The sequence below is a fragment of the Chamaea fasciata genome, unplaced genomic scaffold (assembly GCF_029207755.1).
Source record: "Chamaea fasciata isolate MVZ Bird 193981 ecotype frontalis unplaced genomic scaffold, bChaFas1.0.hap1 SCAF_11, whole genome shotgun sequence".
NCBI classification, from domain to species: Eukaryota; Metazoa; Chordata; class Aves; order Passeriformes; family Sylviidae; genus Chamaea; species Chamaea fasciata.
In genome coordinates, this window is record NW_027094096.1 from 21,904,608 (window position 1) to 21,927,261 (window position 22,654).

The following is a 22,654-nucleotide window of genomic DNA, read 5'->3' on the forward strand; positions in this document are numbered from 1 at the left end:
TTATGGAAATTGTTTCACCTTGTGTCCTGTTTCAAGTCCCTGCTTTTAGCAGGACTCAGGTTGGTTTGCATAATATTCCACTGAGTTCCTTGGCAGTTCCAAGTTATTCCCGTGTGTTTGTGTGGGTGGTAACTTTGGCTTTTCCTTCTGCTCTTGCTGAGTGACCTTTGTAGGATCACCTTGGGTCTTTGTCTCATTTAAATTTATTACTTAAATTTATTAGGCCAAACTTCCTACTGGTTTTTTTCCTGAGATAGATTACTTGGATGATTGGAGTGAGGGATCCACTCAATACCACCAGGTTTGGAGTCTTTACATTCCAGGATCAGCTCCAGATCATTGCTAGTTGTTACTTGGGAAGAACAAAACAACATTGCACACTTTAAAAAAAAATATACAATGGATGCATTTCCTCTCAGGAAAATTCCTAAACCATTTGCTCCTCTGGATGAGTTTGTTGTGGAGGAAAGATTGGAAAGCAAAAAAAAATGACAAGTTCAGCATGATCTCAACTTGGGACATCCTGAGGTAGAAATAAAGTACTGTGATCACATGGAAACCTAATTCTCTTCTCAGGAACTCTGCACCCTCCAGAGGCCCTTTGACCTGAATTATCCTGTAAGGTCCATGTAGGTATAAATAACCCACAGGATTATCCTGCAGCCCCTGGCTTCTAACCCAAAATCTATGGCAAAGACAATTATTATCTGTTAATTAACTGTGTATTAGTTCTGCAGTTCTTACCCATTCACTGGAAAGTACATTGTGTGTGAAATCTTCAGCTGTTTTGTAACACCTGAATGGGATATTTTGAGGATTGTGCACGTTTTTCAGCTCCCTTGATTAATGATTCGTTTGAGACAGGGAGGATTTTTAGGCACATGAACGTGTTCCAGGTTAAAATCAGGACTTCAGCAAGTGCTAGGGAAGAAATTTAATTTAGTGGCAAAAGAAGTTCACACCCCCTCAGTCAGTTACTGTGGGTTTAAGTAATCCCAAACCTGGCAAAACTTGGAGGATCCCAGAATGGTTTGGGTTGGAAGTGACCTTAAAACTCCTCCAGCTCCACCCTCCGCCATGGGCAGAAATGGAACTTCCTTTTTTGAATTCCCAGCTTCTTGCTACAGGTCCTTCATGACCAGGATTCAAATGGAGCTGGAATTTTTTTCCCCTGGCATTGCTGAAACATTTGGATGAGCCTGAGTGTGATATTTACTGGGTGTAATGGATGACTTTAAATATGTGCATGTCAAGTAGTGTTTTACTGCAAATCCTTGACTATGGTGGGGATAAATTCCAAAGCTCCTCTGATAGGAAAAAAGAAATCTCAGGAATAAAATCAAACTTGCCTATTGAACCAAAGGAATTAAGGAGGTGGTATGAAAAGCAAATATATTGGGAACTCTGGGGTATAAAATGGAGTAAAACATAATTACCTGGTAATGATACCAAATCAATCCAACTTTATGGCTTCTTTTACGTGGTGAGCATTGGAATGTTGGATGTGCACAGAGCTGCTCCTGGCTTTTATTTGTGGTGTTTAATGGTTTAAAATCCTGCAGGCACTCAGGGCTGTGTGGGAGACTGAGCTCTGGCCGTCGCTCTGATTTTGCCTAAAACAACCTATGAAATATAATATCAATGGGAGCCTTATTTGTATAATTTGATGTGAAAATAATATAACTAAATTATGTGGTTATTTTACGTCATTATACGAGCACAACAGATTTTAGAATGCAATTTATAGTACGTATTTAAAAGAGGCAATCATTATATACAATTATATAAATACAACGCTAATCAGGTAATATAATTTATGGTATATACAATGTAATCTAGAACAGGATACAGAATACAATTGTGTGAGCTCTCTAATATATTCTATTGGTTAACTAAAAGATAAAACCCTGCCATAGCCTGGCTGATTGATGCCCAGCAGCCTCGGGCTGGGAAGAGGTTTTCATTGGAAGTGACAGGTGCCCCAAGGTTTATTTAGGACAAGCTCAGCCTTGTCCTGGTTAGTTTGATAATGTTTTTCCTTATGGATGTTCCAGCACTGCATTTCCTGCGTTAGGGCCTTGTGTTACACCAATATTCCTGTCTGGGCTGCCTCAACTACAAATTGGCTGAACAGCCCGTGACACTTTTTCAATATTATTGCATTAAACCAAGTGGATTTTGATTGATAACCTAATATTCGACTAATGCAAAGCATCAATCATGGCAAGTATATTAATTATTTAATATTGCAGCCTAATTCAGGAATCGATGTGCTGCAGGAGGGGAAGGGAAACTCGCTGTTCCCAGAAGGTTTGAGACGGGGGGGATGATTAAAAAACAGCCCCACCAAACCCTTGCTCTACTCCCGTGCGTCGGTTCGATACAAATCTTTATTCATTTGCCAATAATCTCCTCACATTTTCCACTTCAGGACCTTTTTTATCAGTTTTGAGGCCTGTAATTGAATTAAGGCCGCTTTCAGCACGGCCCGAGCGGAGGTGCACAAATATTGATGGCAGGGATGGGCCTGGGAGCTTCTCCCAGCCCTGCCCTGATCCTTCTCCCAAAGAAATTCAACCTTGAAAGGCCGGGTAGAACCTCCAAAATGGAATCATGGAATCATGGAATGCTTTGCGTAGGAAGGGAGATGGAATCCCATCCATCCTGCTCCAGCCATGGGCAGGGACCTTCCACTGTCCCTGGGGCTCCAAGCCCCAATGTCCAGCCTGGCCTTGGGCACTGCCAGGGATCCAGGGGCAGCCACAGCAAATCTGGGAATTCCATTCCAGCCAGGAATTCCTTCCCAAAATCCCATCCAGCCTTGCCTTCTCTTTCTCCATGTGAAGCCATTCCCTGTGTCCTGGTGATGCCTTGGGAGGGCTGGCCTGGAACAGAGACTGGACAGAGCTGGAGAATAAAGTAGAGATTTATGGAAAGGCCTTTAGGGTACACCTTGGGCAGGACAAGAGCCTGGCCAGGGCTGCACCCAGGGTGGACCCAAAATGGTCACACAATGGACACAAAGTGGCTAACTGGTCATGAGTTCTCACATTTTTATGAGTTTTGGTCCATTTGCATTTTGGGGTTTAATTGTCCAATCCCAGCTCCAGGCTGTGAGGTCCCATCCTTCTTGTTCCTCCCTCCAGCCCACCCTTGTTTGTGCTTTTGGGCCTGAACATTGTCCTTGGTGTCCAGCAGGAGAAGGATTTGTTTTGTGTCCCTGCAGTGTGCAGAGCTGAGTGACACTGACTGTGAGCTCAGAGCTGCACCCCTGGGCAGCACAGAACCTGAAATACATGGAATTTAAACTTAAGGCATCCCTGTCCCTCCATCCTTTGTCCCCAGTCCCTCTCCAGCTCTCCTGGAAGCCCCTTCAAGCCCTGGAAGAGGCTCTGAACTCTCCCTGGATCCTCCTCCAGGCTCAAGAAGTGGGAGACAATTTGGGATAAATCCTGTAGGGCTGAGAAGAATAAATTCTTCTTTCAAATTCTAACAACAACGTTACTTTTTCATTTCCTGTCACTTCATTAATGACATTTAAATAGAAAAAAATAAAACTGCCTAGCAGATTTTTGGAAAAGCTTTAGGAAATGATAAATAATTAGCAATTTTTGTACTGATGATTAGTGATACTGTGGTGTTAACTGATTCCCTCAGGGGCTGGTTTCTCCTTGTTTGCCGTGAGAATGACTCACCTTCCAAGAGCTGATGTTGGAATTAGGTAGAACCTGGCACTGATGGAAGCAGGACCCATCTCCTTGTCCAGTGGGCTGGAATTTGGGGAATTTTTAATTTGTTTTCCATTGAATTTAATTTTTTTTTTTCCATAGCAGGATATGTTAGGGATTAATTTTCCCTCTGAATATTTGCTTTTCAGAACTTTTATTTGGATACTTTGGCCCATGTTTTTTTGTTGTTTTAGTGGCCCATTTTCTCTCTGTACTTTTGTCTTTTTTTGCAGCTTTCAAGAACTGGATGCCAAGCTCCAGCATGGCTGCCACGAGCCGTGGAATTAATCACAATTCCTTCTCTCCATCACCTTGGAAAGGGGCACGGAATTTCTTTGTGGGAATGGTGGCAAAGCAGAACCAGGAGGCACCAAATGTGGATTATTTTTATAATAATAAATTATAATAATAATTTTGATAAATGGCCCTGTGCCCTGGCCTGACTGATCATTTCCAGTGTAAATAGTGGGATAGTTGAATTAAAAATGTTGATTTTAAATGTGTATCCTGTGGCATTGCTGCAGTTTGTAGCAATTTCAGGGCAGGTAATATCTGAGGGTTTAATTCTGTCACTGAACATTAGGATAATCAATACTTTTCAGCTGTTACAGGTAAATGAGTATTAAAATTAAAAATTAGACACACTGGAGAAATTACCCAGCTCTGCCATTTCAGAGTTAAACAGAAATCGTTGCAGACAAGGGTTTAACAACTATTTAGAACTTTTGTTCTTCTCTTACAGGGACTCTGCAAACATCAAAGCTGGATTAGAACATCTGGTAAGTTTTAATTTTCTCTTGAACATTTGCATCATCTTTGATATCTGCATTCCAAATGAACACTTTTGAATGAGCTTTGAATACCTTGAATTGAGAAAGTCAACCATCTCCCAGAGGGTCAGGCTACTGTTATTATGTGAAGGCACTCACATTTCCATTTATCTCCCCATTTCAAGGGAGTTTTAATTTTTTTAAATTACTTTTTTTTTTTGATGTCGAGATGAAATAAACCGGACTACAATCCTTGGATTGATGATTGCCTTAATTATAAACAAAAAAATTGTTTGGTGTCGGATTTTTGGCATATCCTGATCTGAAAACAGCAAACTTGTGATTAAAAAAAAAAAAATTAAAAAAAAAAAAAAAAAAAAAAAGAGCCAGGGACACAATCAAATATTGCATGCATAAATATGGTGTGTTTGAGTCATTTGGAGGCTATGAAAGAAGTGCACAGCTTTGTGTTTTCTCTCTTGTCTTTGCCTTATGAATAATGGATCGACTTAAATTCCATTCAGGGCTGCAGTAGGAAATAATAATTGAGGTGCAAAATATTTCTGGTTTAAGTAAACATATTAAACCCACGAGTGATGGCAAGCCAGGCTTAGCATTAAAAACTCATCAGTTGATCAAAACTGGGAAAAATAAAATCTTGTCACAAGTCAGAAGCTGGGTGAGCCTCACATGTTGGCACCAGCGATCAGTGGAACATTAAATAGTTCATCTGAAGTGATTATTAAATCCCATTAAATTAAAATATTCGCTATTAATGGCACATCCATCCTGAGAAGGGTTTTATTTTTTCATGGAATATCTAAATAATCCCTGCTGTTCCGTAGTGCTGTTAAAATCCCCTAGTGTCACGTTGGGCAGAATTGCTTCCCTCTTGTTGCTTCCCATTTTGGGAAATCGCTTGGGAAGGATTTGGAGGTTCAAATATCTCCTTGGAGTGCCAGAAGGGTGGGGAGGATGGAGGTCCTGGTGGGGTGGAAAGGATGGAGGTCCTGGTGGGGTGGAAAGGATGGAGATGTTGGTGGGGTGGGGAGGATGGAGGTCCTGGTGGGGTGGAAAGGATGGAGATTGTGGTAGGATGGGAAGGATGGACATCCTGATGGGGGTGGAAAGGATAGATGGAGATCCTGGTGGGATGGAGATCCTGGTGGGGCGGAAAGGATGGGCATCCTGGTGGGGTGGAAAGGATGGAGATTGTGGTGGGATGGGAAGGATGGAGATCCTGGTGGGATGGGTCTCCTGGCACAGTTCTCATGAGCTCCCCCTTTCTAAAGGTGCCCTGTGAAATGTGTTTGGCATCATCAAATGGGATAAGGAGCAGAGTTCTCAGGAAATCCACCTTTTTTTTGTTTGCTGCTTGCAGGGGTGTATCACCTGTGGGTTGAATCCCTTCAATAAATTTTAGGAAGCTGCTCCCCTCCTGACAGGTTGCCTATGGCTGGGGCTTGTTCTAAACTGAGGTTTCTGCTACAGCAGGAGCTGCAGGGCTGATTTACAACTACAAAAAGAGGGAAGGAGGAGGCTCTGTGGGCTTGGAGTAGCCTGGGGGAGGTGGGAAGAAGGAAAAGGGTTCCGTGGTGTTCAGGGTTTCTCTGGGGTTGGGGCAAAAGGCACTGGAAATATCCCCTGTGGAACGATGGTGCCTGAAGTGCTTCATGGGTTAACTCACAATAATTTGGAATAAAATCATGTCTTTGATAAGTAAATTGGCTGCTTTGTATTTAGAATCCCAGAACTGGGCAGGAAGGGATCTTAAAGATCTCATTCCACCCTCTACCATGGATGGGGAGCATTGCCCTGAAAGATCCGTCAAAAACCTCCAGATCTGAGGCTTCTTTCCCTTTTTCCTTTAATCTTAGAAAATCTGTCCTGGGAATGGGTGCTCAAGGAAACAAACTGTTTCCCAAGGCACCCACAGGTGCCCACAGGAATATTTGTGCTGGAAACTTCCATACCTCAACATTTTGTTCGTAAAGACCTTTTGAACTCCGATAAATGATAGGAATATTCCTCCGTAGATTTAAGCCACATGATTCTAGCTCTGGAGCTTTAATACCTGTGTCTCCAAATGCTCTTAGGAGGTTTTTCCCACCTGAAGAGTCTTTATCTTGATTTGATTATCTGTTATTGAATCCCTTCTCTAAGAAAAGGGTGAGTTACAATTTGGGATTTGCAAGAGCCTGGACTGACAGGGCACAGGGAATGGTTTCAAACTGAAAGATGAAGATGGGATATTTGGAAGGAATTCCTGGCTGGGAGGGTGGGCAGGCCCTGGCACAGGGTGCCCAGAGCAGCTGTGGCTGCCCCTGGATCCCTGGCAGTGCCCAAGGCCGGGCTGGACATTGGGGCTTGGAATGGGACAGTGGAAGGTGTCCCTGCCATGGCAGGGGGGCCACTGGATGTGCTTTAAGGTCCACATCTTTCTTTGATCTGATCAGCCAAAGAAAACCCCCAACCAGGAACCCTTCTCCTTTATTCGCTGTTTCTATTTGATCAAGTATTTCTTTTTATTAAATGCCAATATTTATTTCCTGGCTGTCACTGGGTTTCCCACGGGGTTTAGTTGCAGTGCTCGTTGCTCTCTGGATTTCTCACCTGTGGTCCTCGGGTGGTCACAAGACAGTGATGCCTGACAGAGCCCTTGGCTTCCTAACGAGCTGTAAACCAAGCAGCCGATTATTTGTGTTCACAAACAATTAATTAACGCTCTTAATGGGAGTAATTATGTTTATCTTGCTGTCCTGGCAAAACTCCATGCTGGTCAATTATGCTCTGCAGGCTTGAATTGTCTCTTCTGTCTCTCTTGAATTGTGCCTGTCTTTTGTCCCCTTCTGAGAGGGACTGAAGGTGGGGGTGGAGAGGTTTTCCACCCATGGCCAAAGTGACATTTGTGAGCAGGGACATTCCAAATTTCCCTTGGGACAGGCTGGAGAGCCACTGAGTGTCCAGCTGGAGGCACCAGCTTGGAATGTGGTTTTTGAGGAGCAGTGCTGGCTCTGGCTGTGTCCCCAGCTCATCAGGTGTCAGTGGCTGATGGCCCCTTTGGCTGTGCCAGGCATCCCAACCATTCGCCTTGCTCAGCAGCAGCCTGGCCCTTGGAAACCTTTCCAGCTCCTTCAGGAGCTCTGGATCAGGTTCGGATCAGGTAGTCACACTGCACGAGATCAATGGCTTATGGATATCCATGGAATAAATGCATCTTGTTTGGCTCTCTTGGCCTACAGGGATGAAATCCGGGCTGCTCCTGCAGAGGGGCTCCGTGGATCCGGAGGATTTGTGGAGAACTCAGTGCCCTGAAAGTGTATTAAATTCATGTGCACGCAGCACTTTCATTTGTTCTAAGGTTTTGCTGCTGTTGGTCGCAGATGTGAATCAAACAACACGATCAAACCTTCAGAGGCAGAACGTTTTCATGGCAGAACATTCAAAGGCTGTGCAGCAGTTTGTTGTTCCAACAGCGACAAATTTTTGTGGGAACTTTGTGAGAGAAGCGAGTTCTGCCCTGTCACTTCCCATTACCAGCGGGCTCTGAAACCAGAGCGGCTCCACGTAAAATGACACTTTAATGTCTCCATGTCTTTATTAAAAAGTAAACTTTGATCACTCTCCTCTAGCACCGAGGTGTCTCCCCTGCCTTTGGCTGCTTTGGGGACCCCGTGACCTTTCCTCCCTGTGCCTTGATTTTGCTTTCCCTTTGTCACCCCACTCATATTTACCCCGTAAACTCGTTTGACTCCCGTTCTCCGCTGTAAATTTGGGAAGGCCGATGGGAGCATCCATGATCCCTGCTGATCTCGGCGATCAGCTGAAGCAAATAAACAACCCTGTAAAATATCAAGAGTGTGATTTTCCCTGGCATCTGCATAAAACCCCCGGCACGTGCGGGTGTTGTTTCCAATCGCGCCGGCGGTTTGTTCGCAATTCCCGTAATTTGATCGTGCCTTGATGAAAAGCTGACAAGATTTCCACAGCGCCCCATTAGATGAAAGCAGCATGAAACCAGAGGTTAATCTGCAAACAGATTTTCCTGCTTATTACTCTAATGATTCCATCAGATTTGATGTAGCAGGCTGCGAGGCGTCTCTCGGCAGCAACAGTGTGCTCGGGGTTTGATCTCGGTGCTCATTAAATGATGGAGTAATTTGGGTGACCTCTGCCCAGGTGCACAGCTCCTCATAATTGCGCGGCATTCTGATGGGGAAATTACTGGCGAGGACCCCGAGTATTCATCCCGCTTTCCTTGCGGGAGGGAGGGGGGGGGGGAAGAAGAAGGAAAAAAAAAAACTAACAAAAGAAATATTGCATTAATTTTCAAATGATGATATTACATTTAGTGCCTAGGCCCCATATATCAAAATCCGAGAACTGCTCAGTTACTCGCTGCTCTTAATCTTAATGGTATCTGTGGATGTCAAGGGCATGGAGGAAATTAAATCGGAAAGTGCAGATAGACCTAAGAAGACATTATCTCTTGATGATTGCGGTTTTGATAGGTATTTCAGTGAATTTCATTTTCGCAGAATGGTGGGAGATGAGTTAGCCACCAGATTTTCTCATTTTTCTTCCCCCGTGATTTATGTGAGTTGAGTATAAAACTTTTTTATGGGAGTGCGGTTACGGCGGATGAGAGGTAAATTAATGCGCCGGGTTTCCATCTCGGCCCCGCGCGCGATTGTCAGAGCTGTACATACGTAATGGGGCCCATCATTATTCAGGGTTGTTTACATTCAAAATATGTAATGAAATCTGTTCAGAATAATGAGGGGAATAAAAGTTTAGGAAATTGTAAAGGTCATGAAGTTTGAGAAATGATGCAATGCTCCCAAAATAACATTTAGGCAATATAAATTACATTATTATGCACCAACTCTGCCTTATAGAGACATGAAGATAAAGTGCTTTCGACGAGTAAAATGCTGTTAGTGCTCTCTGAAGTATGAGAATGTGTAAAAATGTTTCTGATTTCATATTCTGGTTTTGTGCATATTGTGGAAAAATATATAAAGAAACTTTATGGAGGGCAGTGGCTGCCTCGCTCTCCCCAAGTTTAAATGCATTTCCTGGGAGGGTTTTCTCCAGCAAACAAACGCTATGGCAGAGGTGTAATTGATTTTTAATCTAATTATCGAGGCCACCGGCGAATTCATCTTTTTGGGGGGTTCTTTCTCCTCTTCTTTTGGGGATTTTGCATGGGGATCTTCGATCTGAATGTATTTTATTGCAGATACTGAAGAGGGATCTTGGCACAATACTGAGATGAAGCATAAATTTGCCCAACTATCCGTGGTCTGCACCTAAAATACGAATCTCTGCGTCTTGATTTTATGCAGGTGCTCCTCAGAATAATTATGTTTTGCCCTGCACATTTTACATTGTGTTTATTTGGCAGAAGAAGCAGCCAAAAGCATGAAACACAAGTCGTTTTTTGGAAAAGTTAAACCAGAAATCTGTGACAGTCCCCCCCCAAAAAAAAACGGTGCAGTTGGGAGTGAGTTGATCACTGAACCCGAGAGCAAAGAGAAAATGCACTTTTATTCAAAGTATATAATCCTGATGAAGTTCAGGTTAGTTCCTGTGTAATTGGGCATGATTTGGGCTAGATTCTCAGATTATTTTGAAACTTGTGATATTTGAAGTGCTTTTCATTTTCAAATTTTTTTTTCTGTTCTTTTTCAATTGCTGCATTTCAATGCAAAGGTTCCAAAGGGGGAATGGGGTTCCCTTCTTCTCTGGAAAATCCTGATTTATTTAGAGAAATCTCCTCTCTTAGTGGAAAAAATAAAGCAGTAATTCAAATATTAACTGCTCCTTTTGTTAATTAATCCCTGTTACTTGTTGGTTGTGCTCCTGTTTTTCCAGCCAGTCCAGCCTTGGCTGGAGCTGTGTCCAAAGCACTTCATGATGTGTTAATTCAAAATTTTCATTTCAGAACCTGCATTTATCTGCTCTTTTTGTATTCTCCCACATCTTTGTTGCAACACAGCGCAGCAGAAATCTGAAACAGTGATAAAAGATACAAAATCCATATTTAAGAGTCAAATCTTAATAATTTTATCATTTTTGTAAGCTGCAGGCGTCATTCTACCTCTAATTTTTAAAGGTTAAATGAAGAAAGAGATGGATTTAAAGAATAATGAGCAGGTCATGTTGGTGCAGAAATCTCTGTTCTGTCAGCTCTTTATCAGAGTGTTGAATTTTTTGGTGATTGTGGCTCTATTTCCATGCAAATATAAATCTAAGGGATGATATCCCAGGCTGCAAGCAGATAAATAGAAGGGCAGGTAATTTTTTAGCCTTTAGTGCAACATAATCCATATTTCCTCTCTTACTAAAGAACCCACACAGAGTTTTATGGCTGTGTGAGTTCAACACTTCCAGGAATTTTTCCCTTTTAAAAAGACCTGGATTTACCGATTCATTTATTGAAAATCTTCTTCACAGCTCTCCCTGTGTCTGCTGAGTGTTTAATCCGTTTTGCTGTACCCACTCCCAGTAGGAAGGCCCTTTTCCTTGCTTTTTTCCTCAGGAATATTCACTGAAATGAAGACAACGTTGTTTTTCCTGGTCCTTTTAGAGGAGCCCTTGCTGCAAAAACCGCTTTGAATTCCCAAAATCCCGTCCATGTGCCACAGCCATTCCCTCCTGCCTTTGGTTTGCTTCCAGCAATCCATTGGTGCTTATTCCTCCCAAATTTTGGGTTGGTTTCAGTGGAAACAAGGTGGGATTTTTGCCCTCACCTGGTGTTTCAGGGTTCTCTGGAGATCCTGGGTTAAAATGCACCTTGCTCCTGGCAAAGCAGAGTGAAGTGAAAAATCCACAGTTAAAGTTTACAAATCCAGATGTTTCAGTGACAGTTTGTGTCCCTGGATTTGGGGAATCCTCAAGTCGAAGTGCTGTTGATATTTTGGGGACAGTTTAAAGCGTTTGATCCCAAATTTGTGTGAGAATTCCATCGGATGGAAAGCTTGGAGTCCGAATATCCTTTGGTGTTTCTGCAGGAAGTTTGGGCTTTCCGTTTTCCGTTTGGATTTTTCAACAACTGAATTTCCATCCAGATGTTTAGAGCTGGGATTTTATGGTTCTGCCTAATTTAATTCCTCACTGGGCTCTGATTTTCAGGATTGGGCCTTATCATTGTTGTCTCTCTCCTTCCCAGTTTTGCTAAATGGGGAATCTTGGAGGAGGACGACTCTGGGAGTTTTCCATCCTTTCTGTCGAGGTTCAGATGCTTTTTCCTGGCTCTGGCTGGAGGAACCACATTCTATAGCCAGTTTTCCCTTCACCGTGGTGTTGGTGTCTAATTAAACTGGACTCTTCCCTTCACCACTGGTCATATTTTCTGTGGCCTTTGCATAAATTAAACTTTGGATTTTTCTGCCAATTTCTTTGGTTGATGATTTCCTTTTCCTAATTAGTCCATCCCTGATGCTGGAGTCATTATTTCTGTGGAAGTAGCAAGAGCATCTGTGCGTTCCACGGACAGAAATTGTCATTATTCCACACTTCGCATGATTTTTCTCCACTTATAATTCACTTTGATAAACTTAAGATGATTTTTTTGGGAGCAGATGGATGTGGATCCAGTCAGGACACTCCTGCCATAGCCTATTCCTGGGTGGTGGTGTTGATTAATTGTATCAGAGCAAAAACTCAGACATAAATATAATTTTCCCCCCCAATCTATTCAGCTGATTTATGCCTGGAAATGCAGGGGTTTAATTCAAATAGTGCCAGATGTGCTTATTATATTTCTGTGCTATTAATTCAGATTAGGGATTCTTCTCTGGGATTTTATTTTTTGGATTCTTCTCTGGGATTTTATTTTTTGGATTCTTCTCTGGGATTTCATTTTTTATGTTTTTAATATGAAAACCGTCCCTTTGTCAGTCTGGAATTTGGCCCCCCTCAAAGGCTTCCATAAGGAAAAGATGACAACTGCAAGTTCACCCTCTCCTTTGGTTTGACTTTTATTTTAGTATTTTATTCTCCTGTGAAGTGTCTTCTTATACAAATAAGCAGATTACCAAATAATTGGTAATTATTGTTTTTAATCACCCGAAGAGGAGCAAATGGCAGGAAAGGAATCCAGCATTCCTGTGATAAACCTGTCCCACAACCTTTTCCATCATTTGATCAAACTCTGTTTAAAAGCTGCCTGGGTTTAGGCTCCTCTCTTGCTCACTCCTGTTGGGATTTGCTGGGAGTGGGATGGACAATTTTCTGACTTAGGGAATAAATTCAGATGTGATTTTAGGTGTATCCCCTCTGTTTGATTTCTTCCTTGGCTCTTCCCATCACTGACACTTGAGCTCTCCTTTTTGCTGCCCACAACACCCAACTGGGGCTTTCCTGAATTTTTTGGGAATGCAGTGAGGCAGAGGAGTTCTCCCAGTGGGAATTGCATTTGTCCCACTCCAGCAGCTCAGGCCTGTCAGTCTCCTGTGCCCCAAAAGCCTGGAGTTTTATATAAATGGGATGGGATGTTGTCATTCCCACATTCCCACTGTAGCTGGAGCACCATTCCAGTCTCCCAGGTGTTTCCATGTGTGTGAGGGGTGATGGAACAGGCTCACGTGGTGTGGCTGTTTCTCCAGGGGTGTCACCACTTCCCTGAGTGGGATCTGTTTTCCTTTTCCTCTCCTCCCTCCACGTGAATTCCATCCCTGCAATACACAACCCCTGGATTTATCCCTGCTCAACAATTCCCTTCGTCCCAACCAGCTACAACCTCTCTTAGGCCTCATTCCACTGGGGAAACCTCTCTTTTACTTCCACTTGGGAATTTCTCTCGTATTCTTAGCCTTGCCAGCTTTTCTTTTTCCAGGAATTCATTCCAAACGTTTTGCTGTAGGTTTCTGACCCGCTTTGGAATTATTCCCAGTGGTTTTGGGTAGCCACCTCCTCAGACAACTGGGGAATGTGTGTTTTAGTCACTCTTTTTCTTGTTACTCTTCTCCTTAACCTTTCTTTGAGCTCATCAGCCGTCAGGAAAGGTTGGATAAATGTCCCCAGGAAAGGGATGAGAGGCTGCAGTTAAAGCAGGAGGATGGGTTTGTGCTCTGGAGTTAATTAGTGTTTATTTACTGACTCCGTGTGTATTATTTGGATTTTGCTTTAAACTGGGATTTTACCACCTGCACTTGCATCCAGAGGAGTTTGAACCCCGGGGAATGACAGGAGAAGATCCACAGTGGATCCAACCACAGCTCCCTTTCTGTTTCGAATTTTCACCTGTCTTTAAATTAGGAGTTTGATTCTTTTCATGAGACTGGTTTGATATCCCACATCCTTCTCTGCAGGTTGAACATGGAATTGTAGTTTCAGGTAGGAGGTTTTCCTGGGAATGTTGTGGGCTGGGTTTATCATTATCAAATGCCAAAAGAAAAGATTTGTGTAAAAACCCACCAGAAGTTTGTTGGGCTCTTATCCAGATGTTTGAAGACAGAAAAGTCCTGGAGGTGAATTTTTTACCCCAGCAGTGTCAGGGATGAGCAGGAGCCGTGGAGCCTGTCCAGTTTTAGCCCATATCAGACATTTTCCATATGAAATTCCATAATGATGAAAATTCAGGAAGGCAACGTTCCACCTCAAGATGCTGCAGCATCATGAACTGCTGGAATCCTGGGATAAAAGTTTTCCAGGGCTGCCAAGAGCCACATGCTCTGCCCCACAATATTCCCAGTGCCTGACTCCAGCAGAAACTTGGACTCTGTGTATAAACTTCATGTTTCTCAATTTTTTTTCCTCAGTGTCCTCAAGCTTTCACTTTAACGTTGTTTCCTCTATCAAGAACGTTTGCCATTCATCCCAAATGGCAGGAATAATTTAAAAAGTACATTCTAAAGCTGAATTAAAGTGTTTGTTCTAATCTGTTCATTAATTGAGAAGCTGAATCTGCCTTGAAATGGAATATTTGGAAAGCCAACCATTGCTCTCCTGGCATTTCTGGAGCTGCCCATCACACTCAGCACTTTTTTCCTGGAGCTGTGAGTGACAAGCAACTTGTGTGGGGATTTTTATACAAACCCCACCAAATTTAAAGTTGTGAGACTGGTTTTAGTGTGATTTTATTAGAATAACCGTTTCTGAAAGGAGGAGTGATGGAATGCAGTGGATGAACTGCAAAGAAGCACAAGTTATGGATGTGCCACATCTTCATAAATCAGCTGCCATTAAAAATGGAATGATCTAATCCAAATTTTGCTTGAAATATTAAAAGCAGTTATTAATCACAGGGGTATTTCTGGTTGATGGTGTCCTGTGGAATGCCATCCTTTCCTGAACTGGCATTCCAGTGTCTCACCAGACACTTTTGGACGCATGTAAAATTCATTGCTGGGGGTGACCTCAGGTCATTTTACAGCCTGCTTGTTAAGGAATTTTAGGGAATTCCTCTCCTGCTTTACAGTTACTGGGCTCCTTCACCAGCTGGCACTAGAAATATTTCTATTTTCTCTTTTACTCTCTTTGAATTCTTTTCCTTTTCGGTTATGCTTAAGACCATAAGGAAAGTACAAGGGTTTATTTCGCTCGACGTTGCTCTGGTAATGTTTCCTCCACCAATCATTTCACCATTTTGAAGTTTCCTGAGGGTCTGGCTGAATTTTTTCACTTAATGGTCCCCTAAATCAATACTGACCTGGGGTAGCTGCTTGTTCTCACACATTGCTCCCGGCTTCTTCCAGGCTCTAATTGTGGTTTTCAGCTGAAATCCTCTCTGTCTTTTTTTTTTTCCTCCCACTGCTGGCCTCATCCACCAGTTGGAGAGATGTTTTCTGGGGCCAAGGCAGTCACCTTTATTTCAAAATCCTTCTTTCACTCCTTGGTTAGGGCTTATTGATTGATAAAAAGGTGGCTGTGGAGTTCTCTGGTGGGTAAATGATGCCTGTGGAGTAATTAACACCTGGGGCAAGGGCAAAGGGGAAAATGCCTCCAGAGCAACTGCCTGGGCTGCTCCCAGTGGGATATTGCTGAGGAAAAGCAGAATTTGAGTCTTCCCTCCCTCACACCACCAAGACACGTCCATAACTCCACGGGAGGAGTGGGAAAAGGTGTTTGGAGCCCGTGGAGCTCCTCAGATCAGTTGTGGAACTCCATGTTCAGTGCTGGGAGTGACATTTGTGTAGCTGCTGTGGCTTCCCTTCTCCTCTGGAGCCTGGCTTGGCATTTGCTCTTTCATGGAATTCTTGTGGTGCTGGACACAAATATCCCAAAACTGCCAGTGGAGCAGCTTTTTCCAGTCAGTGGAGCTGAACAGTGGTGGTTGTGTGGCCAACAGGAAGGGATCCAGAGGGTTTTTTTGGTTAAATATCTGAACTGAGTAACTGCTGTAGGAATGGGAAGTTGTATTTTGGGATGCCAGAGCCCCACCTGATGCATGAGGTGCACAAAGACTTGGGCTGTTCACTTTCAGACGTGAGCACAGGTGGTGTTTGGCACCAAATACTTCTCCTCCTCTGCTTTTCCTGCAAAATTATGCCAAACTCAACTCCCACCAGGGTTAGGTTTTTTTTTTTTAGTTTACAGTTGTCCTGGAGTGGAGAAACCACAAACCCAAGTAAAGCTCCTCTGAAATTGAAGCTGGGCAAGTTGGTTCTGGATAAAAAGCAGATCTTTCCCTTCCTTTCCTCCCGTGACATACTTGAGACGCCAGAACGGATTGCAGTGATTAGTTCATGGCAAGAAGAAAAAATGGGGAGATAATTTATGATAAATTTCAAGATATTTCTTGCTGCCACCAGGATTAGTGGTCAGGTCTGATGGTAGGATCCAAACTGCAGCTGTAATAATAATAAATTCTGCCCAGTAATTCTGGGTTTATGCAAACAGCAAAACTCTGAACCGAAAATAATAGATCTGTGTACAACCCGAATCTGGGTCTTCATTTAAAGTGCATTTTAATGCAGCATCTCTCCCGTTGGAAGGAGCAGTCTGTAAATTCTTGGAGTAGGAATGGAATTGTTCGGTCATTCTCAGCCTCGCCTCATGGGCGTAGATGAGGGTGGTGAGGCCGTGCAGAGCATCACCAGTTGGGACATTCATGGCAAAGAACTCAAAATCATGGAATGGGTTGGGTTGGAAAGGGTCTTAAATCCCATCCCATCCTCTGCTGTGGGCAGGGACACCTTCCACTATCCCCAATGTCCAACCTGGCCCTGGACACTTCCAGGGATTCAGGAGCAGCCACATCTTCTCTTCTCTTTATTTCCCTATTTAAAATTCCTCCCTGCAGATATTTAGGATCTCGAGAAGAGTTTCCCGAGCTACAAAACGCCCCCAAAAACTCCCGTCGGGTTTTGTTTTTAGTGCAGAGCAGAAACCTCCCCAAAACTTCCCCGACGCTTCTAGGAATAATCAACTCCTGAACTCCGTGACAAATAGGGTTTGTGTATCAATTTAACTGTGGCAACGTTTGAGGGGCTTCACGTTTAGAGGGGTGGCAAACACATTGGACACAGTGCAAACATCACTGGGACTCGTTAGCATAGCGGGGCCACGGCCAACAGCGTGCTCCTCAAGGCAACAGATGTGCAGCAATACCTCTAGGAGAGGGAAAAATCACCCCAGATAAGGGGAAGGTGTGGAAAACTCGCCATATTAATCACGTTAAAGCCGGTTTTGGGGCGTTTTGTGTGGAACGGGGTCACCCAGGAGCCAGGCGGGGTTGGAGGGGCTGGGAGAGGAGCTGGGCGTGGGTTGGTCACGGTGCCACACTGAAATGGGGTTTTGGGTCGCTTCTGGAGGTTCCTTTGATCATTCCTCCCTCCATATGATTCCAGTTCCTCTGGCTGCTGTGGTTATGGAGTCGCTGGGGGAGGTGGGAGCTCTCTGAGGGTGGCAATGTCACACCTGGAGTGTCCAATGTCCAACCAGGTGTGAGCTGATCAATCCTCTCTTGCAGACTCCTGCTGAACAGGCCAAAGCCAGGCTGCAGCTGGTTCTGGAGGCAGCTGGTGAGTAAACGAGCATCTTCAAAAATTAACTTCATTAACTTGGTTAAAAATTAACTTTTTTGTTGTATCGGGGGGGTTTTATCCCTTTGTGTTTGGCAGATGCTGGTCCCGTTCTCTGTAGCTCACTTAAATTTCAGGTTAAAATTAAATTGGTTTGTATCATCATTGGCACTTAGTAAAGCCCTTGAAGGAAATAAAAATAAGCCATTTTTAACACTGAAACCTCATGTTTATCCTCTGGCTCCTGCTGCTACTGAGGCTTTATTCTACGCTCTCAAAAATTTGGTTTTGGGGTTTTTTGTGTGATTTTCTTTATTTTTTAGCATTGTTTTAGATCAGTACGATTATATTTTTTTCCCCCTTTGGAATCCCTCTGTTTGGAGGAATCTCCTCACATTGCTGATGTACTTTTTACTTTTTTCCCCCCAAAATCTCTCCAGCCTTTTGCATTGTCTCTCTTTCCAATACATTCCTCGTTCTCCAGAACTTTTAATAAATCTTTGAAGCATGTAATTATGAAATGGATGTGACAGCCCTGACCTCAAAAGCACAATTTGTGTATTCTGCTGCCATCGATCACATCTCATTTTTTAATTTCACACCTGGGAGATGTACAAGAGATAACTGGGGGTTGTAGATCATCGTGACCTGAGCTCCAAAATTTTCCAAAGCTTCTTAAAGGTCTGTGACATTGTTAAATTTAAATATCCACCATTGAGGGCTGGAGCTCAGATTGAGGCTGCAAGTTGTTCGTAAGGAACAGAAGAGATTTAATATCTTTGTGTCTCTTACAATCCAAAAGAGAGAATTAAGTTCCTTCCTGGCTTTATTTAAGTCCTGGTCATCCCAGGCATTTATGAGATCATCCCCCACCTTCTTCCCCAAGTCCTGCATTCAGTCAAATACATTTAATTTATATTTAATTGCTGCGAGGAGAGGTTGGAAATGTTGTTTCAATATATTTTTGTGTGTTTACTCCTTGCAAAATCGGCACCTTTTAGTCTTGAACTTATGCTGAGCAGCTTTTTGAGGAGTTGAGGATCAAGAAGGTTCGTTGCTGTTGTGGTGATGCTGTATTTGAATATAATTGGAATTAACTCAGTGCTTCAGCTCTGGTGAGTGGTGCTGTTGTTGGTGTGCGCAGGGCTCTGTACAGGCTCCATCCCAAAGTTGGGAATGAGCTCATGGAGTATCCGTGCACTTTACGGGGATTGCTCCAATCCCACTAAGAGGGAATCAGAAGCTGTGCTGTGGATTATCCACGATCTGGTGTTAGACACGCTGCTCCTCCGTGGTTTGGACAAACCAGCCAGGGGCTCCAAATCACCAGCAGGGCTTGTGGGGACACTGGGGACAGTCCCCTCCTGGTTCAGGCCTGCTGACATCGTGGAATCAGGGAATGGTTTGGGTTGGAAGGGACCTTAAAGCCCCTCCAGTGCCACCCCAGCCATGGCAGGGACACCTCCCACTGTCCCAGACTGCTCCAAGCTCCATCCAGCCTGGCCTTGGACACTGCCAGGGATCCAGGGGCAGCCACAGCTGCTCTGGAATTCCTTGTCTATATTTCCCTATCTAAATTTCCCTTGTGAAGATACTTAGGATCTTGAGAAAAATCTGCTTTTAGAATTTAACCCAGATATTATTTTAGGAAATAGCAATTGCTTTCGCTGAAAGGCAGAAATCAGCAAGTAATAAAACAGGCTCTTATTACTGAGTTGGTTTTTTTTTTTTTTTCCTCCTGGTGTTTTCGGAGATGGGAATTGTGACTCGGGTGTCTCATTATGAGAGCAGGTAAAATAAAAAATATTCACCTGTGCCTGTGGGGGAGGAAGGTAAGGTGGGCATTTTTATATTTAGGTAATACTGTGCTGAGAAGGTTTTTCTCCATGTCCTGCATTTGTGCTGACTTCATTAATTTTTTTTTTTTTCTTTTTAAGCATAGATTAATGTCAGTATTTTGTTCCCACTAAGCAGGGCAATATTGGGAGGTACCGAAACACTTCAGTCCTCGAGACAACTGAGTTCTGGTTTATAAAACCCTTCAATCCTCACAAGTTGTCGGTCTCGGCTATAAATTGATATTTTCACCATTTATTGAATCAGATTTCTTCATATTGAGGTGCCGGGGAGCCTCTTCAGGCTCCTGTGACAACCTCCCACAAGTCGCCGTGCCCGAGCAGATGTTAAGCAGGCAATAGTTGAATGTTAATTTGGAGAGGGTGGGATGTTTAAGCCCATCTGAAGTATGTTCCATGTGGGCCTTCCAGACTGAGCGACAATGCTTTGTCTCTTGGGAGAATTTCCAAGCTAAACCTCTTTCTTTTCGTGGCTCTATATGGACTCTCTCAAGTCAGTATAAAGCAGATCATCCCTGGGCTAAAGCTCTCCAGCTTTTGTTAGCGGGGCTCTGTAGGGCTGTAATTAGGCCTCCTGGCAGGCCCTGCCGGCCAGTTAATGGTCATATGGAGTTTTTCTGAGGCAGACTGGGCTTTGTGTAAATCCTTGCTCGCCATCTCCTTCTGGGTCACTTCCTACCAGGCCGGGGCTTTGTGCCGCTGCCCCACGGGCGGACGGGGAGCAGCGTCCCCTGACCAGCGCCGGCTCCGGGAGCGCCGCACAATCCACCCGGATAATCCCCAGTGTAAACAGAGGATTTAGCTCAGCTTCTGTCACTTACAGTTGCCAAACCCACTTGGGTGTCTGCGATTCCTTTCCCAGACTTCATTACCGAGGGGATGCAGGAGATCCGAGATGGGGGTTTGTGTCTGAACGTGGCTCCCGGCGCTGATTTGAGGGAGAAGTTGTTTTTTGGGGTTTTTGGTTTTGTTTTTGGTTTTTTTTGTGCTGTTTCAAATCTTAAATCCCGAGCTTAGGGGCAAAACCTCAGGACCTGAAAGCTGCTTAATGCCTGCTGTAAATTATATGGTACCTGTGCTTTCTCATAAAGATGAAAATGTGGGTGAATATTCCCCAAAATGTCGATAGATTCCTACGAAACGGCACGGGGACGTTTCAAACCATCGATGCTGCTGCCTCTTCCAAAGGGCTCCGAGGGCTTTGCCATGGTGCTGAGCAGAAATTTCTTGCTCTCCCCATAAAGACGCTGACAAAAGGCAATTGATCTGGATTTTTCAAAGGTCTAGAGTTGAAATGAAGTGACTGATCTGGTTTTGGGATCTGCATTTCAATCTGTGGCTGAAAGAACAGTCAAGAATGGGGCGGTTTGTGCAAAGAGTTTATTTAAAGGAAACTTCAGGAGCGAGGCATTAAATGTGAGGTGATGAAAACGGGGGTGAACACAAATCCCAAACATTCACCCTTTATCAGATCCAATTCTGGGTAGTGGATATTTAACTCATTATCTTTGAATTATGCTATCAGATTGCTGCCTTTAATTTCATCCCCTGCATCTTTATTGCATTTTACCTATTCCTCAAAGAGAAAAATCAGAGAATACAATAAATATTTTGGTCTTAACTGTGGTAAATGCAAATTGTTTTATAATTCTGCCTGCCTTTTTTTTTTTCCTTTTTTAATCTACCCATTCTACCAGGAGTTATTGAGGAGAAAAAGCCTGCTTTGCACTCGGTGCCTGATAAATATGGGCAAATATTCTCTGCTTTTGGGTATCAAAATGGCTCATAACAGATGTGGCTGAAAGGACCACATACGTAGACTGTATGATTTTAGTCTGGTGGAACTAATAGGATCACTTGCTACTTCATAGATTCTTGCTTTTCTTTTGCTTTAATAAAAACTGGTTAGTTAAATAGGTTGGCCTCTGGTTTGCTCTTTTCGAGCTATGCAAAGCAGTCGGGCGGGCAGGTGGCAACAAGTATGAAAAATTTCCTTTTATTGGGGGCTTCTTTTCAACTGCCAAATTTATCGAATGGTTATGGATTTCTCGTTTTGATGATGGCTTTCTTTGGGTTTTCTTATTTGTGCTCTTTCCACTGAGAACTGGCTGGCTTTAATTTGAATTTCTAATTGCGCAATGAATTTTAGAAGGGTGGATAACGTGCTGTTATATATGTGCACAAAGGGTGAAATAATACTTAAAATATTTTACTTGTTCTGTGGAAATTTCAAGCAGGCTGTAAAAATAATTCTTGCTCCAGAACTTGCAAGAATTTGAACTTTTAACAAGCTTAGAAGTTCTGAATATTAAAAAAGAAAAGGTGAATTTAGTTTCAGCTATTAAAATTTGATTTAATATTAAATTTTAAATTTATCAATTTCAAATATTTGTTTTGAATAGCAATAATTGACACTTTAGATGATGAATTTTACTCCTATTTATATAAAAGTCTCTATTTGGAGAGCAGAGGTGTCTTCCTAAATCATGTTTTGTCTTTCTGACAAATGTGGATGGAGGTGATGCAGGGAGTTTTGAGGGTGTTTTGTGGAGCATTTCCTGAGCCCCCAGCAAGGAGAGGAATTTCCATCCCTAGTGAGTCTGCACCAGTCTGGGAAGTTTGTTCTGTTCCCTGTGTCAAAGGAAAATAAACTGGAATTACTCTTGGGAAGAGTCTCGGCATTTGTGATTGCTCCAACTCCTTCTCTTCATGTCCTGCTCTAGGACCGCCTGAGATTCCAGAATCCCAAACTGGTTTGGGTTGGAAGGGCCTTAAATCCCATCCCACCCCAGCCACGGGCAGGGACACCTCCCACTGTCCCAGGGTCTCCAGCCCCAATGTCCAACCTGGCCTTGGGCACTGCCAGGAATCCAGGGGCTGCCACAGCAAATCTGGGAATTCCATCCCAGGAATTCCTCCCCAGTCTCCCATCCTGCCCTGCCCTCTGTCCATGTGAAGCCATTCCCTGTGTCCTGTCCCTCCATGCCTTGTCCCCAGCCCCTCTCCAGCTCTCCTGGAGCCCCTTCAGGCCCTGCCAGGGGCTCTGAGCTCTCCCTGGAGCCTTCTCCTCTCCTGGCTCCATAGCGGGGGGTTATCCTGTTTTTGAGCACCAGCTAATTTAGGAAATCCATCTAATTATGGAGTTAATGAACCCAGGTTTTAGGTCAACTGCTGGTTCCTACTCGGCAGGTTTTGGTGTCAAAACCCATTTCAGTGACGGCATCAGGTGAAAGAACACTTGGAAAAGCTCTGAGCTATAGAAGAATTAAACTAATAGTTTAATAACCAAGAAGGTGTGCATTAGAAGAAATAGCTCCTTTTTATATTGT

At 43.5% G+C, this 22,654-nt stretch overlaps 1 protein-coding gene across 1 annotated transcript in view; it reads left to right on the forward strand.

Moving 5' to 3' along the window:
• The window catches only part of RSRC1 (arginine and serine rich coiled-coil 1), a 98,209-nt gene that overhangs the window by 41,406 nt on the left and 34,149 nt on the right, over positions 1-22,654 (forward strand). Inside the window, exons 5-6 of the mRNA XM_066193656.1 lie at positions 4,471-4,507; positions 17,418-17,469. Of these exons, the coding sequence (XP_066049753.1) occupies positions 4,471-4,507; positions 17,418-17,469 (89 nt within the window). The remainder of the gene's footprint in view (positions 1-4,470; positions 4,508-17,417; positions 17,470-22,654) is intronic.